This window comes from Setaria viridis, chromosome 5, assembly GCF_005286985.2.
Source record: "Setaria viridis chromosome 5, Setaria_viridis_v4.0, whole genome shotgun sequence".
Lineage (NCBI taxonomy): Eukaryota > Viridiplantae > Streptophyta > Magnoliopsida > Poales > Poaceae > Setaria > Setaria viridis.
In genome coordinates this window covers 28450467-28470041 of record NC_048267.2, presented here as the reverse complement: position 1 = coordinate 28470041, position 19575 = coordinate 28450467, and the positions used below count along the sequence as shown (strand labels likewise).

At 49.9% G+C, this 19575-nt stretch overlaps 1 protein-coding gene across 2 annotated transcripts; it reads right to left on the bottom strand.

Annotated features, from left to right (window-relative positions):
* Positions 1–2178: 2178 nt before the first annotated feature.
* LOC117854487 (adenylate-forming reductase 06235) lies at positions 2179–4417 on the bottom strand. Of its 2 annotated transcripts, XM_072294233.1 has the most exons (3): positions 3049–4417; positions 2487–2964; positions 2179–2393 (listed from the first exon to the last, which is right to left on the bottom strand). In XM_072294233.1, the coding sequence occupies exons 1-3, from the start codon at positions 3884–3886 to the stop codon at positions 2192–2194; spliced, it is 1518 nt and encodes a 505-aa protein (XP_072150334.1). In that variant the 5' UTR covers positions 3887–4417; the 3' UTR covers positions 2179–2191. The 2 variants fall into 2 exon arrangements, with proteins under 2 accessions (XP_072150334.1, XP_034592586.1); XM_034736695.2 differs by having other exon boundaries at positions 2179–4417.
* Positions 4418–19575: the final 15158 nt, after the last annotated feature.

Here is a 19575-nt window from a genome sequence, read left to right as displayed (position 1 = left end):
TGATTTGTATATTGTGTTCATTGAATATCCATTAAAGGCTACTTGAATTGATTTGCAATTATGTGAATTGTATGTGAAACTCTTTACTTGAATGGTTATTCTAAAGTTGTCCCTAGTCGGAGTTCATGTGAGGACACACATGAATATTAGACTAGCACATGTATTAGTTGATGACTATGTTTCACAAGTCATGGACATGAAGATGTTGAACTAATAATGTGGACACATGTGGAGACATGTGTTAGGACTGACCCAACACGAGAAGTAGTTCTCTCTTTAAAACAACATATACGCTTTGTCCTTAGACCTGAGATTGTCGCATGTATTCTAGATGTGGATCGACCTACTTAGGGGCTATCAAACGCTACGCCGTAACAGGGTAGTTATAAAGGTAGCTTTCGGGTTTGTCAAGAAGCATGCTATGAGACATGGTCAATCAAGATGGGATTTGCCCCTCTCTGATTGAGAGTGATATCTCTGGGCCCCTCGAGTGATCGGATCCGAAAATGCATGGCCATGCTACATACGGTTAAGAGTTAACCTACAAAGGGATTCCGAATCACAGGATCGAGAAAGAGCGGTCGGCTTGAAGCTAGACCAAATATCGTGAGGCAAAGGGAATAGCATGTATATTATGTTGTGATGGTTCGTCTGATATGATCTTCGTATGCGTATAGGAGTTGGCACGTCTTGCTAGAGGCCGCTACCGATTATTGGGCCGAGTAGGAGTACTCGGGCCATGTCTATACGTATCCGAACCCATAGGGTCACACACTTAAGGGGCTGGAAGCCCAATTCGGATCTGATCCGAGTTGGATTAGGTTTAGGAGTACTAATGGGCCTCGGATCCAGAGGCCCATCAGGAACCTCTATAAATAGAGGGGTGGGGGCGCCCTAGGGTTTACACCTTTTGGCTGAACACACTTGCCGCGCCTCCCACACCCTCGCCTGTTGCAACTCGCGGATCTAGCAATCCGGCTTGCGACGCTTCCTCCCTGCACGTGTGGATACCTTGGAGGTGTTGCGCCTGCAGCACTTGGACGAGCCATCGACGAGCTGCCGACGAGCCACGACGAGCCGACGACGAGCCGCGGTACCGGAGGCGATCTTGCTGTGCACGTGGACGAGCTGCTGAGGAGCTGCTGGACGTGATCGACTACGTTGATCGACTACGTACGACTACGTGATCGTCTTCACTGCACCGACGCATATCTACATCTTCCGCACCAGTAGTGCGTCAAGTGGTAATCCCGTGATCCTTATACGGCAGTTCTTCCTGGTTATACGCGGTAGAAATTTTGATTTGCGCTAGCGTAGCCTACCTCGTATCCCAACAGAGGCCTTAAGCAATTTTCCGAAGCTCTACCAAGTGAAGAGCGGCAAAGAGCATCCAAGAGAGGTTAGGCGGAGACCCACTTGCGCGTGGGGAAGACCTGTCGGCTATCCTACGGAGTTACTTGATCGGGAAGTTTATACCCTTGCGCGGGTATTTCCTTTGAGAGGTGCTCCAACAATGAGGACTAGTGGAAAACTTTGCTTTTCGATAACTCGGTAAAAATTGCCGTGTCGCCACGCCGGGAGTTTGCCTTTTCTACCTCATTTACCTTCCGCATTTATTATTGCACTTACTTTCCACATTTACCTTTCCTAAAATTATCATGTGTAGTTTAGACTATTGGAATTTAGAGTGCAAAACTCTTTTACAGACACGTAGAAAAACTTAGGGCACATCTAGATAGGAATTGAAATAGATTTTTATATATGCTTGGAGCCTTAGGTTTTTAGAACACCCACGGTCCCTTCAATTTTAATGAGTTGAGTTTGTATCTCAATTTTTGTAGCCACGCATATCTATCATCACGAATGCATTACGGATGTGCATCGTTTTTTTTTTAAAAAAAATCTTTACAGTATGTTTCTATGGGGGCTTCATTTCCATCGAGTTGGTAGTTTGCACAAAATATTTTCTCAACTTGTAGGTAGGCAAATGCTAGCTTGTTACAATCCTATAATTGCTACGGAGTAGCTTGTTAGAGTACAATTAGTTTTAGTAGTATTTTCTCACTGTCTATCAGTAGTATTTTTTCACATAACTAATAAAAAGTAGCGTTAAGTTACATATTAGAGGCTGTAGACGACAAACAGAGCAGCACCAGTGAGCGTCTTCAGTGTGCGAGATTTCAACGTGGGGTCAAGAATCCCAGATAGGCCCGAACGCGGGGATGCCGGCCTTGTTGCACGCCGTCACCACGTCCCTGCTCCCCTCCGGGTTGCTCGTCACCACCACCACCTCCGAGCCCCAACGCCGCGCCGCGTCCACGGCCAGCGCCGCCACGTCCGGCCGCCCCATCACCGCCGTGTCGTGCACGACCACCCTCCCGCGCAGCCTCTCGCTGCCGCACGCCGCCGCCTTCATCTCCTCGCCGTAGTTGGCCTCGATGCCCTTGGCCACCCACACCAGCGACAGCTCCGCCGGGCCGGGCTGCATCAGGAACGACATGAACACGCATATCCCGGAGCCCGTCGCGACCATGGTCGCCCGCCGGTACATGTTGAGGAGGTAGGGCAGCCCGGCGAAGTGGACCCCGCGCACCCAGAGGCGTGTCGGTGGGTCCGAGATGAGGCCCCGGGTGAAGTCGCCCACCGCGCCGGCGAGCATCGCGTGCGTGTCGCCGTTGTCGGAGATGATGCCGAAGGCGTGCCACTCGGAGAGAGGGGAGCGGCTGATGCGGCCGAGCAGCCCGGCCTTGACGCCGCCCTGGAAGGTAATGACCGACGCGTGGCTGGAACGCGCGGTGACCGTGACCGGCACGCGCCGTACGGTGAGCCATGGCAGGACGGTGAAGAAGGTGATGGCGGTGGCGAGCCAGAGCTCCTGGCGCTTGACGAGGGCGGCGCCGGTGAGGCGGACGTAGGACGCGGTGGTTGGGTCGTAGCCGGCAGAGAGGACGACGAAGACCCAGAGCAGGGCGAGCGCGGTCCAGCCGGCGAACCGGTGTGTGCGCTCGAACACGTTGTGGTGGAGGTGGCGGAGCAGCGGGAACGCGGCCAAGCACGAGAGCGCCAGCAGGCCGAGGATTGCCGACGCGACGCCGACGACCTCGCGTGGCGTCATGCCGTCGCGGCGCTGGAGCTGCGCCCGCACGAGCGCGTACGCCAGCCACGCCAGCGACGACACGCCGCAGCCGCTGTGCACGCCGCCTAGCGACTGCAGGATCGCCGTCACTCCGGTCTTCACGACGACGGGCACCCACGGCCGGCCGAAGAGCGCGACGGCGAGCCAGAACACGGCCCGCAGAACCGCCTCGGAGCGGCACAGCGTGAGCGCCAGGATGTTGCCCATGGCGAAGACGGCTGCGTGCCCCCTCGCGTAAGGGAAGTGTCCGGTCGCCGCGAGCGCGAGCCCCACGGCGTTCAACGCGAAGCACAGCACGAAGAGGCGCTTGTACACGGTGAACAGGCCCTGGTCGAGCAGTATGACGCCGAGCCTCGAGCGCGCCGATGGCGCCTCCTTCGCCGACGCCGCCGGCGCGCTCGCCTTCTTGCCCGGCGCGTCATCAACGGCCGCAGCTGCCGCGGCGACGGCCATCTCCTCGTCGTCGTCCGCGCCCTCGTCGTCGAGGTCACAGAAGTGGCTGCTCGCTAGGCTCGGCGACCTGCCAAAAGCCGCAGGAAAGATCCGGGAGGAGGCGCGGCTGAACGTCTGGGGCAGCCAGACCCACCGGCCGGCGCTCGTGGCGTCCGGTGGCTGCTGGGGAGGACCATGACCGTCGTGTGCTTGGAGGGCGAACGAGCTGCCCGGCGACGGCTTGAGCTCGAAGGAGACGCCACGACAGCTCGAGAACTTGTTGTGCATCATGGGCTTGGCCTGGTCTTTCCAGTCCATGGCGTCACGAACCGGTCTCAGGGAAGAGAGCTAGGGCAGGTGATCTAGCAAGGCTTGCGTCGTGCTGGGTTACTATGGACCTGGTGGTAGCGTGCATGCGTATTTATAAGCAACTAGCTGGGCATATGCGCGCATGCTTGCTGCTTGCAAATTGCACTGCATGGCTGACTATTATATTTGAGACGCATTAATTGCTTGAGCTTTGAAGCCGTCAATTGAACAGTTCGTATCCGCGATTCTGGCCAGCTCCGCAAGCCTCTCTCCAAGGGCGTCTCTTGGAATGTTAAGATAGTAAATCAATATTTTAAGGAATCTTGGTGAAGAGCTAAGTTCACACATATCTCGATGCTCTCCCCTCTGACTGCACAAGGTTAGCAGCTATCTCAAACCATCCTCTTTCCCATAAGCTAGCAGCTATCTCAAACCGGCGAACTCGAGTATTCCACAACCTCAACAGTCAACACTCGGATGCTCCCAACCCTAACCCGTAGGTGAGAAGCCATCAACTGAAGCAATCTCAGACGCATGTCCTTTAATTAGGAGGTTGTCGGATGTACGGAATTTGTTATATTTGGAAGAAGGCTAGATAGACTTAAGGCCTGTTTGGATACAGGTTCCGTACCTGTCACATCGGATGTTTGATACTAATTAGAAGTATTAAATATAGTCTAATTACAAAACTAATTACACAGATGGAGTCTAATTCGCGAGACGAATCTATTAAGCCTAATTAGTCCATGATTTGACAATGTGGTGCTACAGTAACCATTTGCTAATGATGGATTAATTAGGCTTAATAGATTCGTCTCGTGAATTAGTATAGGGGTTCTGCAGTTAGTTTTATAATTAGCTCATGTTTAGTCCTCCTAATTAGCGTCCGAACATCCGATGTGATCCCTCCTAAAGTTTAGTATCCCGCATCCAAACACCCCTATATCCGCCGGTCTAGATAGACGTATATCCGCCGTTCTGACCACCTCCGCAAGGCCCTCTCTCTAAGTCAGAACCTGGAGCCCCCCAATCCTAACCTACTAGTTAGAAGACATCGTTCTGTTGCAGGCACCTATATATCCTTTAGGCACCATGAACTTTTATATTTCGTGTATTTGGAAGAAGATTGACCGAGACTTGACATAGGAGAGGGTGTACCTTGAAATCCTAACTTCTCTTTGCCGATGACATCCACCAACTCTATTCGATCAACTTTTTTCACCGCCCTGAAGGTTCCAAGTTGTTGGATCCCATACATATAACCACATTCTATAATGCTTCAAAATAACGGTTATTTGGTGCCTTGCCCCTCAGGTTCTTTTCCTAATTCGCTCATGGCCCTCTATATGCTAATCCATCGTAGATATCCGCCTCTCGTCTTAATTCTGTGGGCCATGAACCTTAGTCAACCAAACTAATAATTAAGTGAACCCCACCCGATCCTTTAGCATATTGTTCATTGTATGTGCCTCATATAAGGAGTCTACAGCCGTGGCTATAATGTGACGAGAGAGAGAGAGAGAGAGAGAGAGAGAGAGAGAGAGAGAGAGAGAGAGAGAGTACTAGTTAGTACTCACCCTATATTTAGCACATCTCAATACACATGCTACATTCAACATCCCAATCTGTATCCTATTAGTTTTGGAGGTTGTGCTATAACTGAATCGTTGGAGAGGTTATCTCTATATACGATGCTATCTATTAGTGAGATGGCCAAACAACCTTATAGCTATTTAGCAAGTTGATTTCGTTGTTGGAGATGCCATAATGAGCAAAGCCATCCTAGCTAGAGCAGGCGAGGCCATGCATGGGACCCAAATGTCAAAGAGTTTGGACGATCTTTATGGTACAAACATTCCCTAGATGTTTATCAAAACCCACCCTAGAACAAGTACCTTAGTTAGAAAATGTAACTCTAGTACCAATAATGGGATGTAAATGTGCTTCTTCAAGGCCACTAGCACTAAAAGACAACTAACAAACTTTCTCAATTCTTTCCAAGTAGATAATGGTTTTGTTGTACGTTGTACTTTTTTGGTTCTTTTGAGAATAACCTTGTTGGTCATTTGTTAAATCTGTAGAGAAATTAAGGTACAAACTAATTTTTTTTTTAAAAAAAACTTGGCCAGTCGAGAGCCGTTGGCAAACATTGACAATCTATGACGTGGGGATGATCTACCATGGCGTGGTTTCAAGAGCGAGATTGCACGCGTACACGTTGGGGATGATCTCGATACTAGCTAGTACGGCTAGCTGCACGTACACACGGATGCATGGTATCCCCGCACGAAGCTAGCTGACTTGGCTAACCGTTTGTTTCTTCTTCTCCGTCCTCATGACTGCCGCGATCTCGCGCTCGTTAATTATACACGTGCACGTACATACCATGGTGTTATCAAACGTACGCCTGGGCTTAGCTCTACTTTGATTGACCTATCCAAATTTCTTGGCGTGCTCAGCTTCAGATGCTGCCGACCTCCACCTTCAACAGCATACATGTGCTAGTACATTAAGACGATATTTTCTCGCTTGTTTGAAAAAGCAGAAAATACACAGGAATACATAGACTTCTTATTTCAAACACTATGTTTACTTAATTTACCAATAAATACTGATGACCTTGGACACAGAAAAACGATAAGATCAATCATATGGATCAATTGAACCCTGCAAAAGAGGAAAAGGGGTCATGACGTATTCGGGAAATAATTTGGAAATTGTACATATTGAAGGAAAAAATGATAGATATGGTCAACCATAATTAAGTCTATACACCATTGTTCTGAAGAAACTGCAATCTGAAGGAACAGATGGCCAGTTCACTATTGAAATTACTTGAGCTATGCTAACAACCAAATAAAGGGGATCGAAATCCTTTCAATACTGTATGACATGCTGATGCTTAACGATAACTGCATACACACAGATGAGTAGTACTTTTGTATCATATGTTACTCACACTAGTAGAAATCGAAGCTTCCATGATGTTTTGCGCGTGATGTTCTAAAACTTTGTCATTGAACATGCCACAACTATGACGAAAATCTCAAGTTCGTCATAGATCATCAGCGGGAGCCCTCGGCCGCTATGGGGCTCCCTTCGCTATGGATTTATGGAAAAAAATGTGCATCATAGAACATCTCATATCGTCACAAAACAGTGCGCCACCAACATCTCGTATCTGTGACGCCATCGACTCGTCATAGAACCGGTGGGCCACATGTAGCGTTGGGACCCATAGGTCCACTTGTGATGTCAGAGGTTCCAACGTGTCTACGTGGCTGCCACATGTAGTGATAAGGACCCGCCGGTCCACGTGTCAGGATCATGGGTCAAATATGTCAACACCAGGGTCCACTAGTGAGGTGGGGCTCGGGCATCCACGTGTTCAAGTGCAGGCCCAGCAAGCTGATGTGGCTAACACGTGTAACTGTAGGTCCCGATTGACTGGCGACCTGGTAGCCACGTGTGGTGATTGGGACCCAACAGTCCATGTGTCAGGGGTGTGGGTCAAATATGTCAACGCGGGGTCCACTGGAGAGGTGGGACTTAGCCGTCCACGTGTACAAGTGTGGGCCAGCAGGCCGACATGGCTACCACGTGTAAATGCTGGTCCTGGTCGGTGGGTCCCGGTGGTCCACGTGCACGTGCAGTGAGTGCAGAAGGTAGTCATGGCAGCCGCGTGTAGAAATGAGGCATCTTTCTCCTCCGGGTCGGTAGGGACCCATGGGGATCAAGACGGTCGATCCTCTCAGTGAAGGCGGCGAAGCCATCGATCGTCGTGTCATCGTCGTCGTCGAGGTAGTACTAAATAGGTGGAACCCTAGGGCGTCTGCTGTTGTCGCGCCTACGTGGGTCATAAGCATCTTCAGGGGTGCCGTACATGTAGTCGAAGTCGGCACGGCGGCGCATATCATCTTCCTAGCGACGACGGTCTTTGCGTGCAGCGTCACGGTTGAGTCTCGGAGTGCCGTAGTCACGGCTGTACTCGGCGTGGCGGCAGAGCTCGTACTCGTCACGCTCATTGTGGCGGTTGTTGAGGTCAGAGCGGAGGTCGCGGCGGTTGTGGAGGTCGCGCAGCTCATCTCGGAGATCACGTTGCCGACCTGGTCGGCCGCGGTCCTAATCATCACCTCTCCTGCCATGGCGGCGGTTGTCGTTGTTGCCGCGCTATTGGTCATTGTTGGCATTGTCATTGACGGGTGGGTTCGCATCCTACTACACCTTTTCTTCAGGGACTGGCGCCATTCGACTTCCTATGCGGTTGCCTCGTCGGTGGTCGGATCTACTATGCCCGGATTGGCTCCGAGACTGCCGGGTAGTTGTGGACCGAGAGTGTGCAGGCTAGTTGTTGGCCTGCTCCTCGATCTAGGCGTTGGCGACTTGGAGTCGTGCCCGGATCCGCCGGACTTGGTCTGAGTCTTGGAGATTTTCTAGGTGGGCGTACACAGCCCCCAGGTTGGCCTGGGGTGTAATGAAGACGTTGTGGCCAGCCTGCTCGAGGTCAGCTAGTAATTGCGGGCACGTACAGGGCGCCTGCGTTTATCCCGGGTACTGCCCTAGTCGGTGTTGTCGTAGTCGTTGCGCGGCGGTTGACGTTGGTCGTCTGTCGCCCCTGCGTTAGCAGTAGGTTGCTGCAGGGGTCAGCTTGCTCCTGTTGGTGCCATGCCACACGGTTCTATTCCTAGCATTATGGCCTTTTTTTTGAGATTCTGTTTTGCCATCCCAGAGCGGCTCATCAACGGAGACCATGAAAGCTTCACAATTGAGCGTGGAGGAGTTGCTCTTATCGTCGCTTCCATGTGGATTTGGCGTCAGGACGATGCGAGGCACCTGGAATTCACCACAGTCTAGAAACTGGGCGAGTTTGGGTGGGTCTTCAGATTGGATTTGGAAAACCTAGTCAGCTTGGCGGAAGACGCGGCAGCCGAGTTCCGCAGACCGAAGGGTACGCGGGACGGGCCCCGCACCGACCTTGTTGAACGTAGCATCGCCTGTCGGTGTTTTATACCCGGCAACCTACCGAGGGGTATCCTGAGGTAGTAGATTGGTTGGTGGAGGATCACTGGATCTAGAACTCGAAGGTAAAAGCGAGGACACAAGATACGGATTTATACAGGTTCGGGCCGCTAGAGTAGCGTAATACCCTACATTTTGTTTGGGGTGTTGTATATTGCGCCTTGCACTTGGGTGTTGTGTAGCCTGGTTGTTGGCTATTGATGATGGTTCTGAGCTGCCGATCTAGGTACCCCTGCCCTCCTTTATATATTCAGGGGGTGGGATGACTAGTCGGTTACAAGGAGGAGTCCTAGTAGGATTACATAATATGAGTCCTAGTAGGATTAAAAAGTAATCCTTGTAGGAGTCCATCTTCTTACTTCCTTGCGGGTACTGGGGATCTATCATCGACAAGTCCCCAAGCGCTTCATAGTCGAATGCACCAGTCTTCAAGTACTTTTAGATCCTCGTCGAGTAGTTTTTGTGCTCTTCGAGTACTTTGTCTAGCTGAATCTTCAAAGTTTCTCAAAGCTGCCATGAGGATATGGTGTGCTCAAGTCCTTGATCATCTTGATTTTGTAATCTACATCTTTGGAATATGATATGAAAGGCGGTGGAAGTCGTACTCTATATAGAGTAGCCCCCGAGCCTTAGGTTGAATTGAAGAATCAGGCTGAGGATCAATCTTCGGTCAACGTGACCATCTAGAAATAAATCTTTTATCTCCTCTAAAAAAATCCTAACAATTGTTTGAGAATCCTGTGCCACCAACCCACCAAAAGTTGTAAGTACTCGTGACTGCAGCCCCCGAGTACTTTTTTGGTAGATTTGTATTAACTGACTTGTTTACCAAGGCAGAAGTGATGATTGTTGAAGTCATGCAACAATAGCTGCAAGCAATCTGGTCCCCTGAAGCTAAGGATATCCTCAAGGTAATCTGTTTTGCTCTTTTTTGGGTACTGATTGAAGCTCGTAGAGTACTTGTATATATTATTAAAACTCTATCTTGCGTAGGAATCTTGAAGGTCTAAGCCTAAAGCCCATGGCCGATGGAAGTAGCCACTTGTCCAAGACATCGCTCCTGCATCAACAAGTCTGCCGCCAGAGGAACAACCTGCGCCAACAACAATTCCAAATGCCATATCCCTTGTCGCGGCATTGATGTAAGATGTAATATCTTCTTGTCGCGACGTTGATGTAAGATGTAATATCTTCATTAACTATCCCCTGAGCAATATGTACCCGAAGAGGCGGTGGTGATAAATGTTGATATCTCTACCTCCAAGCATCAAAGTCACGAAGAGGTGCCACCTGATGCAGATGTGACAATGACTTTTGGCGTTGTGGTTGCAGATGCAGCACCCGAGCCTTGGAATAATTAAATAATCAATTTGAGTGTCTTTAATCTTCACACAAGTCATCATCCGAGTTGTATTGCGGCGTCCAGCCCCCAAGCTTCTACGCCAGGTGAGCCGTAGGAGCCACGTCGAGTAGTTATTTGGTGCTTAGCCCCCGAGGCTGGGAGCTAGCGGAGCCATTGGAGGTACGCTGAGCATCCTGGAGAGTCGTCGCCGATGCTTTGATTTTTTGAAGAAGATCCGTGAAGCCATCTTGCCCATTGCAGATATGATAGAGCCTTTGATTGAAGGTGTAGGGCCTTGTCCGCTATCTGAAGTACTCAAGGATGTGCCAGGAAAATTTGCCAGCTACATCCAGAAGATGGTGAAGCTTGTCTCCAAGCAGCTACAGGAGATGGACCGGACCCTATTACAGAGGAAGTAGCCAATCATCTGGTCCTTGAGTAGTATTGTAAAAAAGTGAACATTAGTTCTATTTTGAAAAACATAATATGAATGCTTTTGAAATGTAAATAATTCCAAGTTTTTTCACAATTTGTATTGCTTGTCGACTTATTGTTGTTTATTGCCTCTCACAATTAATCCTGAATACTGCTTGTACAATTAATGCGAGTGTCTATGCACAAGGCTGCTTATGTGAGCCTCCTTATATGCACATTGTAGAGTACTTAGGGTGCGTTTCCTTTTTGCGGAGCGCAAGTACTCAAGCTATCTGGATAATAGACCTCTAAACGAGTAGTCTCTTCAGGATTCCACCAATTAGAGCCTATCTCTACAACTTCTCTGAGTTGTATAGATGCTGCGCTCTGGAAAGCCTGGAACTGCAAACTTGTTATTACAAGCCGCGACTAGACAGATTTGTCTAGTTGTTCGGGTAGTTGATTAACTCCCCAGGTACTGGTGGCTTCTTTTTCTAAGCCACCAAAGGACAGATTTGTCCGATGAGTTAACTCATTAAATTTACTACAGCCTTGCTTTGCAAGTCGTGGTTGGACGAGTTCATCCAGTGAGTTGAATAACTCGTTAAGACTTGTTATTACAAGCCATATTTGGGTGATTTTACCCAGAGAGCTGAATAGCTCATTGGAATACTGCAAACTTGCTTCTACAAGCCGTGATTGGATAATTTTGCCCGGGGCAAGTTATTCCTAAGTAAATTTAGTGATCACTAATTGAGGACAGTAAAAATAAGTGGTCATCATTGCGACTACAAGATTGCGCGATCGCGCGTAAAGGAGTTCTTGAGACTTTTTCTGCCTTTTGGCGAGGATAGCGCATGTTGCCGCGCAAAGAATTGGTGCATCCATAGGGTGTAGCTGCTATGAGCCTCTAGGACTCAGTGCATCAAACCTGTGGTGGAACCTCCAAAACACAATGCACCGAACCCATGGCTATAGCCCCCATAATTTGATGTACCATGCCCCTGGCTGAGCCTCCGAAACATAGTGCACCGAACCCATGGCTAAAGCCCCCATAATTTGATGTACCGTGCTCGTGGCTGTTGGTCTACATACCCTAGGAACCGTTAGCGAAATGTAGCTCTAAAGGGTAATTCCTGTCGAGAAGCGTACACAAATAAGTACTCGACGTGTTGCCCATCATGTGGAAAACAAGATGGAAAAATTATATAAATAATTAAAAAAAGGTGACTTAGCTTGATTCATGGACGATTGTTAATGACGTCGTGGCGGTCATTGAAGAAGCTGCAGTGGTTGTTGATGAAGGTGACTACTGAAAGTCAATTCTGACTAGTTGTCGATGATGTGCGACCTACCTCGACTAGTTTTCTAGTCGAGACGAGTAGTCAAAGTAGACTGTCCCCGACTAGTTTTCTAGCCGAGATGAGTGGTTGAGGTAGTCGATGGTGTGAAGTCTGCCTTGACTAGTTTCTAGTTGAGATGAGTAGTCGAAGTAGTCGAGGTTGTCGCTAGCGTGTCGGCTTGCCGATTGTAGGTGTTGCCACGCGAGCTGAAATCTTGATTGGTGCGATCCTTGGTGTTGCCTTGTCGGATTCAACGTGGACAGGGACTCGCGGCTTCTGCGGATGGTGCTACCCGTGATCCAATTGTTTTCCTAAGCTTTTCGACTCTACTTTGAATTGGAACTCGGCGACTTGCTTCTCATTGAGTAGATTGATTTTGAATATTAGGTCCATCAAGATCGCCTGATGATCTCGACGATCACCCCTACCTGGCACATCAGATGTCGGTGTTTTATACCCAGCAACCTACCGAGGGGTATCTTGAGGTAGTAGATTGGTTGGTGGGGGGTCGTCGGATCTGGAACTCGAAAGTAAAAGCGAGGACACAAGATACGGATTTATATAGGTTCGGGCCACCAGAGTAGCGTAATACCCTACTGTAACAACCTGGGTGCTTAAACAGTGTTTTAATCGTAAGAGCAAGTCCTTTGTGCTTAAAGAAGAGCTTTGGCAACTTTTAGGCAAAGTCCAAGCTTTGGGGCTCTCTATTTAGAGGTTTCCAATGTCATCTTGAGCTGAGCCCTATACCAAAGTTTTAGAGCTTTAGGACCTTAACAACTTTGCTTTAGGAGCAAGTTTGAAATCTTCCCAGAAGTCTTCAAATCCAGGTCAAAGTTCCCTGGTTTGGTCAACTCAGCCTCCTTTAGCAATTCCGGCTAAGTCTAGAAATCAGCCCGACCTGGCGCCTTAGGGCGGGTTTATCTTTGGAAAGTTGAATAGAACATCAAGAAACCTCTTTATAGAAGTTGGAGAACTAAGTTCCTACAAGAACCATGCTAATTAGACCTTGGTCCAATTCACCTCTGAAGCTTCCCAAATCTGCAGCTCAAATCAGCTCAGAACCCTGAAAACCAGCCAAACCGCCGTTTTTTCCCAAGTCCCGGAAACCGGCGTTCTTCCAAACTTTGGAGCTTTGAATCTTAAAATCCACCATGTTTTCGAACTCGGTCATATTGCAAAAGTTGGACCTTGGTTTGTGTTCTACAACTCTTGTGAAGGGAGTAACCATGGCACAGTTTGGAAATCGGGCGATCAAGAGGCTGGAAGATGGGCCCGGAAAGGGATATTGCGGATCCATCGGCCAGACAGCGCCAGAGCGCGCGTGCGCCGCGCCCCAGAGCACCGATGCCGTGTGGCGTGACCTCGCTGGCGAGCGCCACCTCGCCCAATCGCCGGCCATGACAAGATGGGTCGACGTGCCTCGCTCCCCAGTCGCGCACGACGATGACCCGTGGTCCTCCGCTCTGTTCCGTCTCGTCTCGCCCGAGGCCTCGCCGGCCACACCAAACGCACTGCTCGCAGCTCTGCCATCGCCCCGGCCACTCTGCGACCGAAGACCAGCCACTGCCGCGTCAGTACCGCCTCGCCTCACGCACGCATCCGTCTCACCCGGATCCACGGCCGCGCGCCCCAACGCCTTTTGACCCTCCCGTCACACCCCAGTTGCGCTGCTCGCGCGTGCACCCCGCAACCCTGCCATCTCCGCCAACCACCGCGCAGGCAAAGACAGCTCCTTCCCTTGCCTCACCAGTAGCGTGCCCCGGCAGAGTCGCTAGTCCCATGCATGCTCGCGTCACACTGCTCGCCCTGTCACCTTACCTGCAGCACCCTCGCCTGCAGTGCCCTTCCCTCCCTCCTGTCTGCCAATGGCACCGCCTCCATTGATGGCCACGACCACACATGCGTGCAGACCTAGCAAATCCGCGTGCCCAGCAAACTCGCTTTGCCCCAGCCCCAAATCTTCACTGCCCAACCAGGGCAAGATTGCGTCCGAGCTCACCAATGGAGACGCCGACCAATCGCCGCCGCGGCAGAGCACTCCTTTCTCCCTCGATCTTATCCTCTCGCCGCTCAAGCTTGTTTCCTTCCTCCGAGCACTTTCGTGTTGCTATAAAACGGGTATCGAAGCCTCTTACCGGAGTTCCCTTCGCCACCACCATTTTTGCCGCACTACCTGCTCTATTCTTCTCCATCGCACTCGCCACCGCACACTCCTCTGCTTCGCGCTCACACGCCGCCACCTGAGCTCTCTGTGGAGCTCCCCCTTCTGCCCAACCCCACGCCTTGCCGACCTCACCAGCCGCTTCGCCATCTTCTCGCGCAGCTCTAAAGCTTGCTTGTTGTCCACCCAAAGCACCACCGTCGTCGAAACACCATCGTTCCCCATTCCGCCTCGGCTTGTTTCTTCCCGACCCCGAGACCTCGTCAGTAGGACCGGAGGTGAGCTGTCAACCCCTTTCTAGCTCTTCCTAACCCTGAATCGTCCACGGAAGCGACCAGACCCTATTCGACTTGCCCGACCCTGTCCGCCTCGCCTGAGTGCTGTCCGCCTCGCCCGACCCTGTCCACCTCACCCGAGTGTTGTTCGCCTCGCCCGAGGGCTTGGTTGTGTCTTTTTGTTTTGACCGAGGGTATCTGTGTAAAATTCTGAGGACTTCTCTATGTTAAATCTGAGGACCCCGGTACAATTATTCCTTAAGTTCAAGGGTCAGATCGTAAGGTTTTCCTGATCCGACTCTTTTAACTTGTTCTAAATCAACAGAAACTTGGAAGTTACATCTTAAATTGAGGAAAAATCAGAAAAATATGAAATTACTTTGGTTGGAATCCTCATTCTGAGTAGAATCCAATAAAGTGGGTTTCACACCTTTTCCTGTAGTTTTGCTACAGTTTTTAGGTTAAATCTTTGCAAATGATATTGAATCACCATCTAAGTGCCTCATCCTTGCATTGCATTTCGTGTAGAGCTGAACCTCGCAGATAGAACCTACGAGCTTCACCCGGCGCCGGAAGACGAAGTCATAGCTGAGCCGCGGCCTGCAGGAGTCGAGCCCGTGCACGCTGAAGACCAGTTCGCTACCACCCCGCTTGAAGGCAAGCCCCGGAGAATAACCCAGTCTTTCTAAACTTGTGTATACCTTCTGTTGCTATGTGTGTGCATTTACGTTCTAGGAGTTGTTTGAAACCATAGATGCATGAGTTAGTTCCCTTTGATCCGAACACTAGTATTTGAAGTCGAGTAGTTGCAATGCTTAATAGGTCTCGGTAAAAGTCGAGTGATTTCCTGTCACTCGCGAGGTATAGGAGTTGATTGCTTTACTTATGCTACAACTATAAGGACAATGGACGGGGCAGGGCTCTGTGAACTATTTTGGTGGTCGGTGGATTGCCCCGTCTGTCTACATGATATTGGATTAAGGTCGAAACGTGATGGTGTTCGTGATCAAGTGTTTGAAAGTACTAATCTCATACCTAGTATGGGATGGGGAAGCCTAGTACGTGATTGAACTGGCAAGTGGCTTATACCCCTGCTGTCCTTGGAACGCAGTTCCCATGGTGCATCATGTGGGTGCAAGTGCGGTCACAGTACGGTAGAGACTGGGACTATGGAGCATTGCATGCCAAAGGTGGTTTGGACCTGACACGCGCCTCATAATTGATGGGGACGACCGACAAGTGAAGCGACCTTTCATGGTGCGCGAATGTCGTGAGATTATGTTCACAATGCATGGTTAAGAAATTTGAATCAATTCATCTGCCTCTCATAGTTTGGGACTACTTGATCGCTATGCTACACTGAGTAAGAATAAAAGATGGTGATGATCTAATATGTTTTCCGTGCATTAATTGTTTGGAAGCTATGCTTGTTTAGTATAGTTGCTAACTTAGATTGGTAATTGAATGTAGAACTTGTGGCTAAAATATTGAAAGTAAGGACCTACTATAGTCGCTTTTGGCAAAAGCAAACCCCAGAGCCAAAGAGCTTGCATGTCTAGGCGTTGGCGGATTAGTACAACCAGTCGGTTAAGTCTTGTTGAGCGTAGTCGCTCAGCCTTGTTGTGGCATATCTTTTCAGGTGTTGTTGTCGCCCCTGAGTTTGCTGCTTGTGGCACTTGGTCTCCCCAGCTTCCTCCTGGGTGGACAGTTGAGTGGGATCCCTCCTCGAACGGTGAGAACAGGGACCATTGATGTCATGATCGGCCTCGTCGTGACATCCGACATCGGCGCTAGCCTCCATTTGTTTATTTCCGCTGCTTAAGAACTCTGCAAACTTTGTTTGAATTTCGAACCTGGTGTTGTAATAAATTAATGTACTTGTTTAACTTGGATGATCTATTGTATTCTCTAGTACCACTCACCTTCGTGTGAGCTCTGCTTTCTCGGTCCTGTGTAGTGGTTTATCAGATGAAATTCGATGGACTGCCGAGTTAACTTGATTAAAGCATATAATCGCGTGTCAGGCAACTTAATTGTGCTTTAGCTAAGTTAATTAGGATGGTTCCGATACAGCTACGTCCTATTTAGGGTGTTGTATATTGCGTCCTACGCTTAAGTATTGTGTAGCTTGGTTGTTGGCTATTGATGATGGTTCTGAGCTGCCGATCTAGGTACCCCTTCCCTCCTTTATATACTCAAGGGGTGGGATTACTAGTCGGTTACAAGGATGAGTCCTAGTAGGATTACATGGTACGAGTCCTACTAGGATTATAGAGGAATCCCAGTAGGAGTCCATATTTTTCCTTCCTTACGGGTACGGGGATCTATCTGCAACACCGCCTCAGACAGATCTATGCACTTAGCAATGGTGCTGCTGATGTGATCTAGCCCCGCGATTAGGTCGGACGACATGGGTGGGCGAGCGACAACGAGTAGATTTAGAGCCCACTCGGAGAGAGAGAGAGAGAGCGAGCGAGAGAGAGAGAGAGAGAGAGAGAGAGAGAGATCGCCGACCTGTTGGGCAAGCAGCATGACGATCCTGGGGTGGAGAACTTGTTCCGCCGGAGCAGATCTGATGGAAGTTCAGCTAGCGCTGGATGTTGAGTCGACGAAAGAAGTGGTCAGATCAGGATCTGCCAGCATGGTCCCAAAGTGAATCTGGATTGGGTTGGCGAGGAAGTCCTTCACGCTCTCAGGGAAGACTACGCCGGGGTGGGATGCCATTGAGGTTGCTAGGAGGATCTCACAATCACCCCTACTTGGCGTGCCAACTGTTGGATTTATAAGCCCGACAGTCCACAAGAGGGTTACCCAAGTGGTTGATTTGTAGGTGCGGGCGATTGCGAAACCAAGAACTCGAAGGTGATCATGAGAACACGAAGGGAACACTAGGGTTTTAGACAGGTTTGGCCCTCCGGATAGTAATATCCTACGTCCTGTGTTTTGGTGGATCGTATTGCTCAATGTCTAGATTGGATGCCCTCGGGAGAGCGCCCTAGGCCGCCTTATATAGGCTGATGACCTAGAGTTACAAGTCGGTTTGAATCTAATCTACTCAATAGTTACATGGAAGGTAATTTGAGTCGGAATACAATACGTGTTCCATGATATCTGGGTAGATTTGGACTGTCTTGTTGCCTTGACGTGTACTCCAAGTAACTTCATATCCTGAACCCGCACGCCCTGGTCGGGTGGGCCCACATGTCAGGTCCGACCAGTATCCTGGTCGGTAGGGACCCATGGGGTAACCATATCCCTCAAGCATGCTCGCCCAATCCAGCGTGTCCACATCGTGGCCACGTATGATGATGGAGCCCACAAATAATAAGGCCTCGGCCTGTTTCAAAGTCAGGCCCGAGATGAAATTACTGTGGACCCGATCCAGGTTTGAGTGAGCCACCAGGATCCACTCGACCCGGCCTAGGAAGAGAAACAGGCCCACATTGAATAAAAGGTCTGTTTAACAAGCAGTAAAAAGCGAGCAAAAATTTTGCTGCCGCACGGGTTTGAACACGAGCTAAAGGCAGTGCGGTAGTTGCAATCCACCACTACGCTACTCAAGTGTTTTTGACTAACTCCACACTCGTATTCATTTTTAACTTGAATACTCACACACGAGCGTGACGGTTCTTGTTCCCGTGCACACTCACCGAGAATACGGTTCCCATCCCCAAGACGCGGTGTTGCCTTAACTTCCCGGTGGTCGACGGCAGTTCCAAGAGCAGTTTTCAAGAACTCGTCCTCATCATTGTTGCCAGTTCTCACGCCAGTTCGCAGAGGAGATTTCAAGAACTCCCACTTCTCATCGTCTTCGCCATTTCCCAAAAAGGGGTTTTCAAGAACTCCTACTATAGCCCCCGCTCGGCCTCCTCCCCCGCCTCCTCCTCAATCAATGTACGTCACGTTGCTCCACCTCTCTAGCCCTCAGGCTGGCCGCCGTCCACGTGCCACCGCTCCATCCACGCCGCCGTGTGAGCCCTTGGGTGGCCTCGTCGCGTTCCGCGTCATGCGACGTCGACACCGGCAATCATGGCGGTGAGGCCTCCTGTCACTGGCGGTGCTCCCTACCGAGGTGTCCATTGAGATCGCCGGCCACCACACTACGACCTTGAAGCGGCCCATGGATGACCTCCGCAGCCTATAGGTGACCTACTCGTTCATGCGCCGCGTGTGCAGCGACCACGCTGTCAGCCAGCGCGTGGCACTAGATTAGTTCAGACGCGCGATGTCGTGGAACGAGCCCGATGGGTACAGCACCCTGCTTGCTAGCCTGACCCAAATCGGCAACCCGGAGTCCTGCTTCCTCACTGAGATACAAGTCGTATTCGGGGAAAACTGCAGCCCCTGGCCATGCCTCAATATGGTGGCCAATCTGGTTGCCCTCTTCCTCTACAGGGACAATGGCGGTGCCGGCGACAACGACACTGCAAGGCGGTAGATGAGATGGGTCGAGGGCAAGGAAGAATCGCAGCGGCGGGTGGCGGCAGCTAACCAACAAGGACAAGGAAACTCAGCAACAAGGGGTGTCAGTTGTGCCGGGAGCAGGCCGTGAATGTGATCCACCAAATGAGTGGAACAAGTGGGATGAACCATTGCCACCATCACCGGTGTGCGGCCATCTTCCGTGCACAGGCGTCTACTGCGACGTTGCAAACGGATGGGAATAAAGGACTCTGTTTTGCAGCGAGGACTGTAGGATTTGCCGTGAAATTGTTTTGTTCGAAAGGGTAATTGGAATAGGAAACTAGTTCACTCTTTACATGCAACTGTGAATTAGTGTAGCTTTTACTTTTTTGTTGCTTTTGCGTGATGAGGTCCACGATTGGTTGGCGGACCTTGTAGCCAATATTGCCAATGTAAATATATATATATATATGTGTGTGATTAATAAAGATCAATCTCATGTTACCATAAAAAATTAGTAATTTCAACACATCAAGCATAAAATATAATAAAATAGTCATCATCATCAACAATTCAAATACATTACATGAATTCCAGTACAACAGCATAACCATCGTATGTCCAATCACAGGCATCAGCACAACACACACGGGTAGCAATGCAAACTTTTATAGATCATCATCTTTGGACACATCATCTACACCATTGCCATTGTCGTCATTGTCACTACAATACTGCAA

What these genes read in the sequence shown, in the direction of transcription:
- LOC117854487 (XM_034736695.2), bottom strand. Translation starts at nt 3,886, where the DNA reads ATGGACTGGAAAGACCAGGCCAAGCCCATGATGCACAACAAGTTCTCG.